The sequence below is a fragment of the Piliocolobus tephrosceles genome, chromosome 1 (assembly GCF_002776525.5).
Source record: "Piliocolobus tephrosceles isolate RC106 chromosome 1, ASM277652v3, whole genome shotgun sequence".
In the NCBI taxonomy this organism is placed as follows: Eukaryota; Metazoa; Chordata; class Mammalia; order Primates; family Cercopithecidae; genus Piliocolobus; species Piliocolobus tephrosceles.
The window spans coordinates 7,730,769-7,749,481 of NC_045434.1; the positions used below are offsets into that span (position 1 = coordinate 7,730,769).

General features: G+C 39.9%; 1 protein-coding gene across 18 annotated transcripts in view; it reads left to right on the forward strand.

Moving 5' to 3' along the window:
* Positions 1–18,713, forward strand: part of RGS7 (regulator of G protein signaling 7) — a 581,407-nt gene that overhangs the window by 531,316 nt on the left and 31,378 nt on the right. For 16 of the 18 annotated variants that reach the window (XM_023216275.1, XM_023216276.1, XM_023216273.1 and 13 more), the window contains 4 exons: positions 8,046–8,144; positions 9,672–9,733; positions 10,681–10,791; positions 12,351–12,476. In XM_023216275.1, coding sequence (XP_023072043.1) covers positions 8,046–8,144; positions 9,672–9,733; positions 10,681–10,791; positions 12,351–12,476 — 398 coding nt within the window. The remainder of the gene's footprint in view (positions 1–8,045; positions 8,145–9,671; positions 9,734–10,680; positions 10,792–12,350; positions 12,477–18,713) is intronic. The other 2 variants (XM_031936564.1, XM_031936571.1) reach the window with 1 other exon arrangement.

Sequence of the window (18,713 nt, forward strand, 5' to 3'; positions counted from 1 at the left end):
CAGAGGCCAGCCAGTCGCCCCTGGAAACCACCCTTCCCTTCCGCTGTAATTGGGCCGTCTCGGTAGCGCCTCCTGCCGGCTATGTGGTCGGCCTCAGTCTGTACTGCGGCTGCTCAGGAAGTGGAACGTATGGAACATGCTTCATCTTCGAAAGCAGATAATGCTCGTAGCAAGGAGAGCTGCTGTCCGTTTCTTTGGGAGCGAGCTGTAACAATTTTCCTGTGATTACGTGCCCTAACAAGAGTAAAGGACCCAGTAAATCCCTAAACTAACAATCTAGCATAGGTGCCTGAAGAATATCAGAGCCATTCCACATTTCATTTGGGAATGTTGTATCTAATTGTTGAATTTTTGACATGTTTATCAAATATAAGAAGCGAGGGCTTTGCTGTATGGATGATTTGAGCTATGTTAAGAATCTACCATTAGTCCATTTTCAAGTCTTTCTTTTTAATTAGAATATACTTTACTACAATATAAGGAAATAGGTAAAAAATGTGTTGTCTCAAGGATCTATGAAAGAATGATAATGTAGCATAGTCAGAAAGAAATCAGCCTAATCTAGGTAAGTTTGAAGGGGAACCGTCTGCCTGATGTTCTTGAGTCTGATACTAAATTTTGACTGTAATAGATTCTGTATTAGCCAGAGTTCTCCAGAGAAACGGAACCGGAAACAGAGAGTAGGGGGCGGGAGACGGGGAGAAAGACAGAGACTTAGATTAAGGCATTGGCTCACAGGATTACTGAGGCTTGGCGAGTTCAGACTCTGATGTGGGAGGCCAACAGGCTGGAGACCTAGGGAAGAGTGGCAGTTTAAATCCAAAGACACAGCTCTTGAGTCGCCGGGAAGCTTTTGCTGGGTTGCTGTGATCAGGGGCCCACCTCGGCGTGTTGTCTTGTCACCAGGCCCCTGGTGCACCCCAGCGGCAGGCAGAGCTCACGGCCATGCCTTCGCCCCACCTGCTGCTGGTCCAGGGTCCGGGCACCGCGTCCAGGGCGGCTCCGCAAAACATTCGACCCGGCCGCAGCCCGTGTCCTGAGCGGACTGGACTATAACATGAGACATCTGCGCCGCTTCTGCCGGGCCCAAGTGGTGTGGGGCTTCGGCCGTGGCTCCAGGCAGCTGGGCATCCCCGCAGCTAATTTTCCCGAACAAGTTTAGTAGCTAATCTTCCCGTTGATGTATCCATCGTCATTTTTTATGGTTGGGCCAGGGTTGGAAGTGGAATGGCCTTTGGGTGGTGGTGAGCATAGGATGGACCCCTACCTACCACAAGAATACGAAGAAGTCCACGGAAAGGCTTATCCTGCATACCTTCAAAGAGGACTTCTATGGGGAAATCCCCAATGCGGCCATTGTTCCCTACCTCAGACCAGAAGAGAACTTTCTTTAGAGTCACTTATTTCAGCAATTCCCGGCGACAATGAGGAGGCTAAGAAACGACTAGATTTACCAGAACATTTGAAACTCAAGACAATTTCTTCCAGGTTTCTAAAAGCAAAATAATGAACAGGCCCTGATGAAAAAAAAAAAAAAAAAACAAACATATTATTTATTCATTCACTGTTTTCTAGTATTTCAGTGTTTATTACTATGCAGCCTCATCTTGGTTATATTTTAAAACTCAAACGTTTTCCTACAGCTGCGAATTAAACAGTACAATGTAGTTACCATATCATGCTTCAGCTGTTAAATTAAGGCCATCATGTCATAGCACTAAAAAGATTCATTTAAAAAATCAATATTTAAAAAATATATATTGATTAGAATGTACCACTAGAAAGGTATTACATGTCTTATAATGGAAGTGAAATGTATATAAGTACGGGTAAAAAGACAAATCACTAGTTTGAGATGAAAACTAAAATTTTCATGGTAAAATACCAACATGTATGTACTTGTAAAGTTTGTACTTCTAAACAGAGAAGGCTTATAAAAGTAAATGCATTAAATAGAAGTTCAATAGTTTATCATAAACCTACACGGAATACACCTAGACTTTGTATTTTTGATATTTTGTGCATTAATATATTATTAGAAACATGAAGATGTTCGTGAATTTTTTAAGTCATTTTCTTTGAAGTCACATCATTGTACCATCTTTATTTTTGTACAGAGCTGCTTCAATTCTGTCATCTAGACCTCCCCTGCCTGTTTTTCTGTTTGTTTAATACAGTAAAATGAGTGTTTTTCAAATCTGTACGTCTTTTTGCTGGATAACACTTCTTTTTTAAGAGTAAATATCCTTCTTCTTCAAAACGACAAGCAACAACAAAAAAGGCAGTCTGGAGGCAGAATCCCTTCTTGCTCGGGGGGACCAGTCTTTGTTCTATTAAGGCCTTCAGCTGATTGGGTGAGGCCCACCCGCATTATGGAGGGCAGCCTGCTTTCCTCAAAGTCCGTTGATTTAAATGTTAATCCCATCCAATAAACACCATCACAGAAACATCCAGAGTAATGTCTGTCCACATATCTGAGTACTATGGGCCAGCCAGGTTGACACAAAATTCACCACCACAGGCTGTACCCTTCTGTAGGACAATAGCTAGGGGGGTCCTAGGACACAAAGCCTGAGGGAAGTGGTAAGAGCATCTGCATGTGTGTGACTGAATCCACACTTTGGGCTCCCTCCTGTAACGTTAGCACCCATATTTCAAAATCACAGTAAGCTATTTCCTATCCTGTTCTCCTTTTCCTCTGTCACCTTCATTTGGACACCATGGCACTAAATATGACAGTTAACAGCATCAGCGAAAAGCTAATGCACACATCCTGGAAGAACAGCAGCAAATGTGTAATTAGCTGTCTGGTTTTCCCGCTATTAATAATCCGGTGGTTGTAGCTGTTTCTGCATAAAATATGGATGTGGCCTCAACTCCATATACAACATGTGTACATTTATATTTTAACGTGTTACTGAACAGAATAAACTACTCATATCTTAGAGCAACACAAAAGTGTGTCGAGTAAAGGGTATAGTAAAGGTGCAAGCAATAGAAATTGCTTCAGTGAGAATGAATAAAGAGGGGACTTTACTTTTTTTTTGAAATGGAGTCTCTCTCTGTCTTGCCCAGGCTGGAGTGTAGTGACGGGATCTCGGCACACTGCAGCCTCTGCCTCTCAGGTTCAAGTGATTCTCCTGTCTCAGCCTCCCAAGTAGCTGGGACTACAGGCATGTGCCACCACACCCTGCTTATTTGGTATTTTTAGTAGAGATGGGGTTTCACCATGTTGGCTAGACTGGTCTCGAACTCCTGACCTCAGGGGATCCACTCGCCTCAGCCTCCCTAAGTGCTGGGATTACAGGCATGAGCCACCACACCAGGCCAAGAGGGGACTTTTCTGATTCATGGTCTGAAACCTTATGGCAGGCAGAGGTTGAGCTGGCCCAGGGGTGTGAGTGGATCCAGCTCTCTCACGCTCTCTCTCTCTGGTTGCCTTCTCTCTGCTTCTTTCTCTGCACCGGCTTTCTCCATATTGTGTCAGATATGGTCACAGTCTGTTCTCCAGTTCAGCTGAGCAACCTTGAAAGAAAGAGAACTATTACCAAGCCAGCCAGTCAGAAAAGTCAGAAAAGCCCCAGCGATTACATTTCACATGGAAACACGGAAAGGCATCTTGGACTTTGTGGTTTCTGTTTGACAGTCTCTGACTTGGTTCTTGGTCTGCTTGAGTTGCTGTGACAACATATCTTAGACTGGGTAATTTATAAACAACGGAAATGTATTGCTCACAATTCTGGAGTCTGAGAAGTCCAAGAACATGGCACCAGCGGATTTCGTATCTTTCACGAGCTCACTCTGTGCTTCAAAGATGGTGCCTTCTCACTGTGTCCTCACATTGTGGAATATGCAGATGAGCTCCCTCAGGCCTCTTTATAAAGGCACTAATCCCATTCACAAGGGCTTCACCCTCATACCTAGTCACCTCCCAAAGTCCCTACCTTTTAATACCATCACATTAGGGGTTGAGGATTTCAACATATGAATTTTGGAGAGACACAAACATTCAGACCATAGCAAACCCCTACCCCCCACCTTAAAAAAAAGGGGGGGGATAATTTTTCTAGTTCTAAAATATCAAGGGAAATCACCTATGAACAGATTTATGTAGGAAGCCAAATCTATTTTATTTAATGAATAAATAGATGGCACTGTATATGAAAAATTGCTTGTCTTAGCACCATAGGGAATAAAAGAACATGTTAATCAAGCCACAGTATTGCAAATAAATGATTTTGCTATTGAAACTGAAAATGGATCTCAATTAGTTAATTTGGTTTTCCCCCTGCTGCAAATATTAAGACATTAAGAGATTTTATTTCTCTTCCTCTCTAACCCTACCTGTTTCTAGCTCTATGCCACCCCACCCTGTACCACAATTTGAAAACATTTTTTCTGAAACATGCAAAGCCTTTTACATTGCAAATAATTTTCATAACTTGCCTGCCAAAATAGGATTAATCTCTTTGCCTCCTTTGTCCATAAAATAATCCCCATATGTAGAATTATATTCTTCTCGGCTGTTTTCATTGTAGCCAACAATCAAAGTTAAAAGCTATCACTATCCCCAGGAAATGAACAGTGCTCAGATTGGTAAAAGCGAGACCTCCTGATGTTGAATTTTATGTAAGACAAGAAATGGAAACTCTGCAGTAACTTCAGAGCCAGTAGCCAGGTGCCTGGAAGATGTTTTAAGCCACACTTCCCAATGGTTTGGGTCATGGTCTCAGTTTTTTTTTTTTTTTTTTTTTTTTTTTTGAGACGGAGTCTTGCTCTGTCACCAGACTGGAATGCAGTGGTGCGATCTTGGCTCACTGCAACCTCTGCCTCCCAGGTTCAAGTGATTCTCCTGTGTCAGCCTCCTGAGTAGCTGGGACTACACGCACGTGCCACCATACCCGGCTAATTTTGTATATTCAGTAGAGATGGAGTTTCACCATGTTGGCCAGGGTGGTCTCTATCTCCTGATCTTGTGATATGCCCATCTCGGCCTCCCAAAGTACTGGGATTACAGGCATGAGCCACCATGCCCGGCCTCTTATGGGACCTCTACGGAGTTTATAGGAAATGCATAAATGTTGAAATCATTATAGAAATGTAGAGATAAAAGATAACTTATGGGTCATTTTACTTTCATGATACCACAAATTGCTGTGTTTTTCTAGCAGTCTTTTATTTTTTTATCTTAGCCCAAAAACTTACTGTTTAAACCATTAGCTATTTTTTATAAGCACTGTTTACATGACCTGTAGATTATTACTTAAAAACTTTAAATAATTAAACCAAGTTAGAAAAGAATGGAAACTTCAAGTCTCAGAGTCGTTTTATTTTTCTTTTCAAAAAATAAGGTGATACAATTGAAAAAATAGCAGATACTGAAAGGTACAACTATTATATAATTGGTGACCTCTCTGTTGCCTAATTTTAATTGACAAATAATAATTGCACATATTTATGAGATAATATTCAATAAACATATATACCATGGAATGAACAAATCAGAGTAACCAACATATTCGTCACCGCAAATATTTATCCTTTTTGTGGCAAGAACAGTTAAAATCTCTCTTTTAGTTACTTTGAAATATGTAATACCTTATTATTAACGATAGTCACCTTGCTGTCCAGTAGAACACTAGGGCTTATTCCTCCTAGCTAACTGACTTCGTACCCATTGGCCAAGGTCTTTCTTTTTCCGCCCCCTATCCCAGCCTCTGGTAACTGTCACTCTACTCTCTACTTCAACTCTTTTATATTCCACATATAAGTGTAATTCTATGGTAAATACCTCTCTGCCTAACTTATTTAATTAAACGTAATGTCCTCTAGGCTCATCCATGTTATTGCAAATGACAGAATTTCTTCTTCTATAAAGACTGAATAGTGTTCCATTGTGTATATACACCACATAATTTTTTTTAAAAAATCAACCTCTACTGTTATTTCAGAATTCAGAAGGTTGTTTTATTTAATCATGTTTAAATACGGCTAGTATCAGCTTGGGCCATTTCCATTCCTTCAGTGTAAATTAAATCACTTTATATTCCAGACCCTATGCTTGTTATTCTTTTTTGTTTCATAATACTTATCGCATTTTTAGTCATATGTTTATTTGTTTAATTGCCTGTGTAACTTCTTTCCCTTCCACTGGGTTGTGAGTTCCAGTGCAGAAAGAAGCACATCTATTTTGTTTATTTGTATTTCCCTAACACTTAGTACTATATCCAGTATATAGTAAGTGTTCAATAAATGTTGAATGAATGAATGAGTGAAAAAGTAAATGAAATAAAAGGGCTAGTTTAAGCCATTCAGCTCCATCCTGTTCAGGGTAAATTCAAAGCATATGAGCAAATCCTTGTGTTGAAATGGATGGCCATTTGCTGCCTCTTGTTTGGCATTATGAAAAAAGAAAAAAGAAGTGGATGTCTTCAGTAATGGGAATTGGGTTCCCAAGGGTCTGGTGCTAGGGCAGGAGAAGGGCACTGAAGAGGCCTACTCAAGGTAGTCTGGGAACAGATAATCCCAATGATTAAATCCAAGTTAAAATCTTTTAAAGAAAGGATGACAGCACCAAAAACAGGATGGAGGCCAGGCACGGTGGCTCACGCCTGTAATCCCAGCACTTTGGCAGGCAAAGGCGGGTGGGTCACCTGAGGTCAGGAGTTCAAGACCAGCCTGACCAACATGGTGAAACCCTGTCTCTACTAAAAGTACAAAAATTAGCCAGGTGTGGTGGCACATGCCTGTAATCTCAGCTACCAGGGGTCTGAGGCAAGAGAATCACTTGAACCCAGGAGGAGGTTGCGGTGAGCCAAGATTACGCCACTGCACTCCAGCCTGGATGACAGAATGAGACTCTGTCTTAAAAAAAAAAAAAAAAAAGAGGACAGAGCGGGGGAGACACAAGGGCAAAACTACATCCAAAAGGCACAGACACAGAGTCAAGAGGTAATGTTAAGTGGACGTAAGGTCCTAGTGAAAGCGGATCAGGAACAAAAGTACATTGAATTTAGAGATATTGGCAAGCTTGGTGACTGGCCTGAAAAGTGGCATCATTAGGCATCTGGATCTAACCTCATCTAAAGTGTCTTGGCAAACCTTATCTGGTACTAATTTTGTGGAGTTCGTGCAGTTTTATTATGCCCTCCTTCTTCTTGCTCATGTCCAAAGAAAAAGTGCTCAGTAACACACATTAAATTCTTTATTTTAAAGGAATAGTATAATATTCAAGGAAAAATAATTTGGCTTCCTCCTTGAGTTGTCACGGGAGATGTCTCACACTCAGTTACAGATAGTTTTTCGTCCCTTTAGTCACCAGATCTTTATTTATACTTACTAAACAATGGGCTTTCTCAAAAAAGAGTCTTCCTAAGTAGTAGGTCTGACCTTTTGAGAAGTTAATAAAAAAGTACAAGGGTATTGAGAATTCCAAAGATGCATGACGCCTCTGGGGTCACTGATGTTTGCAAATGGCACCCAATGGCAAGGCCAGTATGGTGAAGTAAATAACCCACTGTTGACACGGAGAATAGGAATACCCTGGTGTCTTCTATTGCACCATCAGAAATCAAATCAGCAATAGAATTCTTGACTTGTCCGTCTCCTCAGTGCCCCATTTAATTTCTATGTAAAATATCAAGTTATTTTTAAATCTTCTTTTGGTTTATTACATTTCTATTCTATTCTGCATCCACCTCTCTATTTTCTTAAATGAATGCTTATGAAATGTTAGTTAGTGTTGACATTCTCCAACTTGGTATTCCGAGCCTACTCTCAAATTTTATCACATGCACCTTGTTCTCTACATATAATCAATTATTCTGTCAAAGTTAATAAGCTAACTACGTTTTTTTTCAGAGCTGTGCTTCTATTTTATATGCATATGATATTTATCATAGCAGTGCCTTTTGAATTTTGATAAGAAGCTTAATCAAATAAGCTTTGAGAGATCTTATTGAATTTATGCTAGAGTTACTTTTTAGAAAGTCTGTGACTGTAAATGATATTTTGTCCTAAAATGTTTATTTTTTATTTTAATATAGTCTGTCTATGGTTTACAAAATGATATTAGAAGTCACAGTCCTACCCACACACCCACACCAGAAACTAAACCTCCAACAGAAGATGAGTTACAACAACAGGTGAGTCAACCTATGAGATGACTTGTTAAAGGTTTACAGAGTAACAGCTATGAAAACCAGAGAGTAAATGTTAATAGTGGGTATTTTTAAAGGTTATTTGTATGATTGCCTGTTTCATATGGAAGATTTGCAGTTAAAAGATAATAAAATTTTCTAATTTTAAGTATTGTAATTACTTGAAAATGTATCAATATATGGTAATGATTTTCAAAACCCCTCACTCTTTATTTACGCAAATCCTTGTTCCTCTAACCAGTTGTAAAAATCACCTATGCTGATTTGTAGGTGACTCCATCATCAATAGTTACTTTGTACTCCAAAGCTCTGTTTTAAAGAGTAAGAGGACAAGAGGTTGAGAACATTGTCACACTTCCCATATCCAATGATAGGACATTTTCTTCACAAGAGTGCCTATTCTTCCTTTCTGCAGTGGTGATTTCTCTCTACCTCTTGAAGTTTTTTCTTATCAACACTGGTGTACAGTCGTGGAGTCATGCTAATACTATCCAAGTAATATTATAATAATATCCAAGTAATAGTTCAAAGCAAACTCCAGTGTCTCAAGTCAAATAATAATTAAATTTCTTGATTGGTTCAGTCATGGGGCTTTATTCTCATTTTGACTCTTTTCCCTTAATATTTTATTATAATACGGTTTATCAAGAGTGTAATATATACTTTTCTAGTCGATTTATAATAATCAGGAAGGAAAAGTCATTCAGAGTGCTTTTAATTAAAGTTTTCTGTGTGTGATTATTCCATATGAGCATTTGTCATGAATTGCTGATAAAAATTATTCTCAAAACACATATCATTGATGCTTTCTTGGTATTAGGAGATAGGATTTATTTTGAAATTATAGTAATAAATGATTTTCTAAATTTGGAGGGAAGTATGATTCTGGATTTAGGTATTCACCATGAATGAATGTTTAAAATCTCTACAATTTTATTTTTTATTTTTTTGAAACAGAGTCTTGCTCTGTCACCCAGACTGTAGTGCAGTGGTGTGATCTCAGCTCACTGCAACCTCTGCTTCAAAGTCCCAAGTGATCCTCCTGCCTCAGCCCCCAGAGTAGCTGGGACTATAGTACCTGCACCACTACACCTGGCTAATTTTTGCATATATTTTTACAGACAGGGGCTCACTATGTTGGCCAGGCTAGTCTCAAATTCCTGGGCTCAAGTGATGCGCCCACCTCGACCTCCCAAAGTACTAGGATTACAGGCATGAGCCACTGCACCCAGCAAAATCTCTACAATTTTAAAATAAAATTACATTTCATTAAAGTAGGCAGAATGGTCAAACTCATTGCTGTTCTAAAGTGATACCAATTGTGTTCACCTTCCAACATTTCATTTTGTCAACTCTTTAGGAGCTCTCTGCTTTTATTTTTTTAACCAACTTTGAAATTGTACTGACATAGAATATACTCTTGTTCAGAATCGCCCAGTCGATCATGATTTAGAGTGGAAAATTGTGAAAATGTCATTACTTATGTAACTCCTTCTCTAATCCTCTTTTCAGATAAAATATTGGCAAATACAGTTAGATAGACATCGGTTAAAAATGTCAAAAGTCGCTGACAGGTGAGTATTTCAAAGTGTGTACATAAATTTTAAAATTTCTTATGACAATTAAATGTGTTTAAAAATGGAAGAGAGCTGTTGGGACAGATAATTAGAATCCTATAAGTAATGTGATTTTGTTTTCCTTTTTGCACGTAGAAAAATTTTCAAAGAACTCTTCTGACGTAGTTTAAATGACAGAATGATAATAATTGTCTTAAATGCCTAGACGTCCAGTCCTTGTTCAACTAAGAATCAGAGATAGCAGATCTAGCCGGAAGACATGAAACTTTCTGTTTATTGATTACCTTTTGGCAACTTGGAGCTTCTCTATAAACTTACTTTAACAGCAACAATTGACACTGTTCCTGCCTGACTTCGGAATATGAATGAAACTCAAATTTTAGATACTTTCCCTTTCTTCATTTCAATCTGTTCTTAATGCCATTCATACTCTTCACTTTTGGGCATTGCCAAATCCTGCCTCTCCAACTTCTTTCCCTTCTCCCTTTTAAAATTTTGTATATACATTAAAAAGCTTGTCAGTGGCTCCCATTTTACTTAATTCCTGTAAATACTTTTGACAGAATTTCCCTTTTAAGCCCTTCTCTAAGTTAACTAAAATCTGTTCTGCTGTGGGTGGACTGATTAACCAAAGATCGGAACTGACTCTTAGCGGTGCCCTTCACACACTGACCTCTTCCATAGTGCTTCATGTTAAACAAGGGATATTGCTTTATATAGCTTAGGCATGAGGAGAGATGGAATCTTTAGCCACAATTTTCTGCCAAAAAGCACAATAAGTTGTTGCATGAAAGTTATTGAAACATGAAGATTGCCATTGGATTTCATTGTTTAAGTGAGCAAGAATTCCTCGGTCCCGCATTTTTATATTGTTTTCCTTGCTTTGGACTGGCTGCAACTCCAGTCAGAAAACTAAAGAAAGTGGAAATGTTTTCTCTTCCTAGTTTACTAGGTTACACGGAACAGTATTTAGAATACGACCCGTTTCTCTTGCCACCTGATCCTTCTAACCCATGGCTGTCCGATGACACCACTTTCTGGGAGCTTGAAGCAAGGTAGGTGGCATTTTGTCTTTCTCGCAAATATGTTGCTGTATTTCAGGGTCTGAGTGAAATGGGAAGGAATTTATTGTTGGCTAATTGTGAACGTAATTTTGTTCTCTGTCTCCATTGGCTCATATCTAACATTCTTGTTTGAGATAATGGCTTTTGAACCTTAGACATTCACGTTTGCATTAAGATTTGCATTGCTGGAAAGACCATCCCAAAATTAGAGGTGCAATTATTCAGAGTTAGGATCTTCAGTTCTTGAAATTAAGCTCATTGCTATTATCTTCCTGGAAAACCCACATAGTCACAAAGGCTCATATATTCAAGTAAAATCAATGCTAAAGCCATGCATACTTAAGCCCAACCCAAGTATGTCTTTATAAATTGAATTTTAAAACAAAATGGTCTTACCATAAACACTGTAAGAGAAACTGGCAAGACACTTACTTCCTAAGAAAAGCAAAGCACCACTTAGAACTCCCTAGTTTCCTTCATGAGCTATATAGGGAAAGAATTACATCATCAATCTTAACAGAGTCATAGAAAGATCATGGCATATCACTTTACAAAGAAAAGATTGGTACTCTGTCGTATTTCTATAAGTTCTCTAGATTGCATTTCTGGACTATCTCTTTCTTTTGCATCCAGCCATGAATCTTAAACACTGGACATGCCCAGAACTCTTCATCCACAAATTAAAGATTTTACAGATGAGAAAGCTGGAACCCTAAAATATTGTGACTCAGCTAGGATTAGGTCACAGATTTAATTGACACCAGAATCATAGGCTAGTATTGAGATCTTTTGGTTACCAATGCATTTTCCCCAGTTCAATACACCTGCATGATACTGTGTGGCATAGTGGTTAAGAAATGTGTGCCTGGTGTGGTGGCTCACACCTGTAATCCCAGCACTTTGGGAGGCTGAGGTAGGTGGATCACCTGAGGTCAAGAGTTCGAGACCAGCCTGGCCCAAGTGGTGAAACCCCATCTCTACTAAAAATACAAAAAGTAGCGGGTCATGGTGGCAGGCGCCTGTAGTCCCAGCTACTCAGGAGGCTGAGGCAAGAGATTCTCTTGAGCCTGGGAGGCGGAGGTTGCAGTGAGGCGAGATCGCGCCATTGTACTCCAACCTGGTTGACAAGAGCGAAACTCCGTCTCAAAACAAAGAAAGAAAAGAAGTATGGCATTGAGGTCAGAACATCTGGATCTTTGCCCCTTCTTACTTGCCTGACATTGGCAAGTGATAACTCTATGCCTCAATTTCCTTATCTGTAAATAATAAGATTAATAGTGCCTATCTCATAAAGTGGCTGGCAGAAACTAAAAGAGACCATTTTTGTAAAGTGCTTAGCACATAATGCTCAATAAATGTTAGACTTTATTATTAATACTAATGTACATGATGATTTCATGCAGAGCCATTAATCAGAGAGAGAGTTTTTTGAAACAAAAGGTAAAGATGGGAACTTTGAGGCACACATGATTTTAAAGGGGTATGTAATAACAAAAAAAATTGGAATTCTAAGGAAAGGAATGTGTTTGCCTTTGTTTTATCTTCTATAGCAAAGAACCGAGCCAGCAGAGGGTAAAACGATGGGGCTTCGGCATGGACGAGGCATTGAAAGACCCAGTTGGGAGAGAACAGTTCCTTAAATTTCTAGAGTCAGAATTCAGCTCGGAAAATTTAAGGTAAGACACATTGCTTGGATCTTATAAGCCAGAGAAATACTGTCTGTGATGTGTCTGGTTATTTTGGAGGTAATAGATCCTCCACTAACATCATAATGATGTTATGAACCCACTGAATTTCTACCACCTAATGAAGGGAAAAAAGATAGCAAGGCAAAGGCTGTCCCACGTATCAATTTCTTATAACTTATTTTTACGCCGTCTCTGTGCCTCCAGATGTTTTAACTATACAAATTTGGTGGCTTTGAAATGGACTCTGTAAAGAAATGCAGTACAGAGAGCAACGTTTGGCAAAGTGGAGATTGGCCAACAACATTTATGAAGTTCAATTAAAATATCATCTGTTTGTCAATGTTGACTATCTTTGTGTATCAATTCTCAAGCAAGTTAGAGGAGAAGAGACTGGGCAGCTCTATCAAATAACTTGAAACGAAACCACTGGGCTGTCTCATTCTGTTTGCATGTTTAAATAATAGCCACAGGGCAATTGAGAGCAGCACAGCATTGAGCTGTTCGTGAGACAGCAACACCCGTTCTGCCCATCTGTTGTAAACATCGTCTTTATATAGTTTTAAAATTTGCTAACATAAGGAGGATCTGAAAATTGCATTTTTAAATATAAGACATTAGAGTGGATTTTAATAGCTCTATTTAACATCTTTTTTTTTTTTTTTTTTTTTGAGATGGAGTCTCGCTCTGTGGCCCAGGCTGGAGTGCAGTGGCCAGATCTCAGCTCACTGCAAGCTCCACCTCCCAGGTTCACGCCATTCTCCTGCCTCAGCCTCCCGAGTAGCTGGGACTACAGGCGCCTGCCACCTCGCCCGGCTAGTTTTTTGTATTTTTTTTAGTAGAGACGGTGTTTCACCATGTTAGCCAGGATGGTCTCGATCTCCTGACCTCGTGATCCACCCATCTCGGCCTCCCAAAGTGTTGGGATTACAGGCTTGAGCCACTGCGCCCGGCCTATTTAACATCTTTGAAGGGAGTGATAACTTTCCACTATATAAGACTGTTTTTTCGTGAGCTTTTTCATTCATGATTCTTTTGAAACCTGATGCCCAATTTTTACTTTTCCATGACTTACACGGTCCTGTAAAATTCATTTGCTGAAAGGTCTCTGCATTCATTTATTTTCATTGGAACGAAGTAGTGCCAGGCATGGTCACGTTCTTTTCAGGAGATTTAACAGGAATCCCAAACCATTCAGAAAGATGTAGGACGCTGACACATGTCACATGGATGAAGCAAGATGCCCACAGGCAGAACCTGGAGGAGTGTCACTCACTATGTGTGCCTAGCATGGATTGCTGGCATGCAGCTTCCTATGCTTCTTCCAGTTTACGGGAATCCTTCATGCTTGTGCTTTTGCAAGATCTTGCTGCTAAAGTTGCTAAAGTTCTGTATTAAGCCTACTAATAACATTTTCTATATTGAGGTCACATTGTCAATGATTGAGTGCAAGAATTCATTAAAAGGCTAGGCGCCGGACTCAGGCCTGTAATCCCACCACTTTGGGAGCCGAGGCAGGTGGATCTCTTGAGGCCAGGAATTTGAGACCAGCCTGGCCAACATGGCAAACTCCATCTCTACAAAAAATAAAAATTAAAATTAACTGGGCATGACGGCATATGCCTGTAGTGCCAGCTGCTGGGAAGGCTGAGGAATGAGAGTCACTTAAACCCAGGAGGTGGAGGTTGCAGTGAGCCAAGTTTGCACCACTGCACTCCAGCCTGGGCAACAGAGCAAGACTCTGTCTAAAGAAGAAGAAGAAGAAAAAAGAATGCATTAAAAATAAAGCAGAGATAAAGGATACTTTAGGCATTTTAGTGGCTGGGGAGATGGATGTTCCTCTCATTCTCTAAGTTTTTGAAAACATGCTGGTATTATTTGTATCATGATGAGTAAATAAACAAGTAATAGGCCGGGCGCGGTGGCTCAAGCCTGTAATCCCAGCACTTTGGGAGGCCGAGACGGGCGGATCACAAGGTCAGAAGATCGAGACCATCCTGGCTAACACGGTGAAACCCCGTCTCTACTAAAAATACAAAAAATTAGCCGGGCAAGGTGGCGGGCGCCTGTAGTCCCAGCTACTTGGGAGGCTGGGGCAGGAGAATGGCGGGAACCCGGGAGGCGGAGCTTGTAGTGAGCCGAGATGGCGCCACTGCACTCCAGCCTGGGCCACAGAGCGAGACTCCATCTCAAAAAAAAAAAAAAAAGAAAAAAACAAGTAATAAACCTTACCAGCCTTGCCCAGCCAAATAAAAACATCTCCTTCTGTCATTAAAATTACAGTCTATTGGTAGATACAGACAAGAAAACAAATACGCAGCACAAAATCCCGGGTGTTTAGTTGCAAGAAGCACAGAGGGATGCGTAGCCCAGGGTTAGAGATCAGCAAAGGGATACTAGGGGAAATTGCTTCTAGGCTAAGAGCTGGACAGTGGGGAGGAGATAAACCATCAAAATAGGAAGAGAGAAGATGCTTTTGGAAAAAGAGCATGTGGATACTAGGTTTCAGGCATGAATTGAATTACTGCCAATTTCTTAGTTCAAGCTTTAATCATTTCTTATCTTAATCATCCTATGCCATACTAGACTCTAGGCTAAGTAATTATATTTAAGAAATATTAGATTATCTTATATATATGCACATATTATGTATACATATATATATTTCTTGAGTATCTACTATATGCCTATCATAGTAAGTATAGATCAGTAGATAAATGAAAGATGTAGATTAGATTAATTCTTTATATATATATATATATATATATATATATTTTTTTTTTTTTTTTGAGACGGGGTCTCGCTCTGTTGCCCAGGCTGGAGTGCAGTGGCCGGATCTTGGCTCACTGCAAGCTCCACCTCCTGGGTTTATGCCATTCTCCTGCCTCAGCCTCCCCAGTAGCTGGGACTACAGGCGCCCCCACCTCGCTCGGCTAGTTTTTTTTGTATTTTTTAGTAGAGACAGGGTTTCACCGGGTTAGCCAGGATGGTCTCGATCTCCTGACCTCGTGATCCACCCGTCTCGGCCTCCCAAAGTGCTGGGATTACAGGCTTGAGCCACCGCGCCTGGCCGGATTAATTCTTGAATACCTACAAGACACCAGAATATATTTATATCTGCTACTTTTATAATATGCTACGTTTTATTTTGTATTCATTATTTCTGATCATCACACATCTAACCACCAAAACCAACATAAAGTGTAAATATTGCCTCATTTTATAGATGAGAAAAGCATGACTGAGGAAGCTTAAACCGAGAAAGTATGGCTAAGGAGGTCAGATTGCATGTAGGTGGCATTCTTGGCTTCCTAAACCAGTACCAAGCTACTGTCCACTGCTCCCCAAATCTGAGCCCTACTCTGCTTCCACTGACATATCTGTGTCACACACTGAAGGAGACAAAATGGTCCAGTGGTCAACAGGGCTGTGAATTGCACTTCAAATAAAATAACTCTCCATGCATCTTACCCAAACAGCTGCCCTCCTGCTATCAGTGAGAGTGTGTCACTCATCTGAGCTTTTTTTTTTTTTTCAAATATTAGGACAGGAAAAATGTAAGAAGCACTGTTTCTCGATAACTACTTATGCTTCAAATACACCCTCTGTTCTCCCTAATAGAGAGAAGAAACTTGAAATTTTATGATGAATTTCCCTCATTCTTTTTTTCGAGCAAAACACATAGCATAGAGCAAGTGCTAAGAAAATGTAGTAATATCATGAGTTTTTATCTTTGAGTGACTAAAAATATGCCAGGTACTTTTCAGCACCTTCTATATAATTTATATCATTAGTATAGCTTAATGGAATTAATTTAATCAACTAATCCAATGGAAACCAATTAATCCAGTGGAAACCCAGTGAAATAAGCATTATCATCCCATTTTACTGATGAGGAAATCAAGAATCAAAGACATTAAAAATACTTACTTAGGTTCCAGCTACCATGAAATAAAGGATATAAGATTTTTTTTTTTTTTTTTTTTTTTTTAAGAAAGATGGGATCTTTCTCTGACACCCAGGCTGCAGTTCAGAGGCACTGTCATAGCTCACAGCAGGCTTGAACTCCTGGGCTCAAGTGATCCTCCCCCTCAGCCTCCTGAGTAGCTAGGACCACAGGTGCATGCCATTGCACCCGGCTCCTCCATGCTATTAAGCTATTACAATAATTACAGTAATGGTGAGACTAAGAAAGGCAACGATGCTGTTAGAAAGACCATGTGAGGGAGTGCTTGTGAGCACATCATCTGCTGCAGATTTTCTGGGGGCAAACCTCAGCCGTGACACTGATAGTGAGCAATCTTAAATAAGCAACTCCATCTTCATAGGCTCAGTTTCCTCTTCTCTAAAATGAGCGGAATAATAGAACTTGCTTTATAGAGTTACTGTGGGAATTAAATGAGTTAATATGTGAATCACTTAGAGCAGTGCCTGCACCTACATGTCAGTGTAGGTGTGGTTATTAACTTCTCAACCCTTTTATATTTTATGCTTATTTCCAGGCCCACTTCAGATGTCACTGGATTCAGAATAGCTTTTTCTAGATCCCCCTTTTCCAATCCAGCACTTGCCCCAGCAGAGGGACTCTTTCCTGCTTGCCATTCCCAGACTGTCTGGTTCATTCTCTTCCCGGAGAGCCATTCATGTACTTCCTGATGTTATGGCCATTTAAATGGTTTATCTTTTTCTCTATTCATTCTTTGAGGACAGAGACTTTGTTTTGATTGATGTGTTCAAAGTGTGCTGGAATGAACTTGACTGAGCATATGTTAATTTCAAAACTCCTGCTCCCTCGGATTACGCATAGTATTCCTTTTTATTGATTGATTTATTTATTCTTTTGAGACGGAGTTTTGCTCTTGTTGCCCAGGCTGGAGTGCAGTGGCATGATCTCGGCTCACCGCAACCTCCTCCTCCCGGGTTCAAGTGATTCTCGTGCCTCAGCCTCCCGAGTAACTGGGATTACAGGCGTTCACCACCATGCCCAGCTAATTTTTCTATTATTAGTAGAGACGGGGTTTCACCATGTTGGCCAGGCTGATCTCAAATGCCCAACCCCAGATGATCTGCCCGCCTCGACCTCCCAAAGTGCTGGGATTACAGACGTCAGCCACCACGCCCAGCCTTGCATAGTATTCCTATTACAGTGTCTAAATCTGTGTTTTAAGTGGGAATGGTCTTGAGCCTTCCTTTCTAAAAGTCATGGTGGTAGTTTCCTGTTTGAGGCATTGTCAAAGTTAGATTATCCTCTGTTACATATATTATAAAAAAACAAAATCTGGAAATGAAAACTCAACAATCACTAGCCTGAGTAGTAGTTGATATTCTAATTCTGGCTCATGCACTTCATTACTGATTTCTGATTATTTATTAATGGTCAAGTTAAAGTTTAGTAGTTACGAAGGTACTGCTGATCACCTCTGTTAAGACTCTGTAGCCTGAAGTTTGCTGTCTCTGTGGCCGTCTTTGCCTTTCCTTGACTGCATCTGCTATTAGAGCAGTAAGAGTGTTTACAGAGGATAACACAGTCCTAGTGGCAACATTTAATGTAGAGTGTTTGTTTCTATTAACAAATTATGATATAGTCATTTATCTTTTAAACATTATTTCTGGAGATCTAACCAGCAAGCTCTAACCTAGAGACAAATATTGAAGAAATGCAACCAATTAATACAATGTGGCCCCTTCTCACTGGACTTTGCCACTTGCTGTTATTAACCAAAACACACTCCCAGGTTCTTTCAGTATATATATACTATAAATATAGTCTATATGCAGAAGTAAGTCAGTACATATTCTTCTGTGGCTTCTAAATTGAAATGATGCCTCTACACATTTAAACTTTTCAAGTAATTCCATGTGAAAGCTTGCTGCTTCGGTCATTCCATAACTCTCTCAATTAAATTAGCTTATCATTAGTTAATTGTTTTTATTTTTCCAGCCAGGGCATTTTCTGATCTTATATCCAGGCCTCTTTTAACTCCAGCAAAGCTTCTTTGTAATTCCCTTACAAGCTAGAACAGAAAAGGCTCTCCACACTAGCCCCCATTGCTCAAATGGACAGAAGATCCAAAGAACACAGTGCATGACTTTGTCTCCCAATTGGAGGCTCCATGTCCCACACCTTTAATTCCCTTCAAACTCCTCTTCGTTTTCAATAAACAGTTAGCAGTGCTACTTTCCTTAGATAAAATGAATGTTATACAGGGCTCTGACAGATCTGCTTTT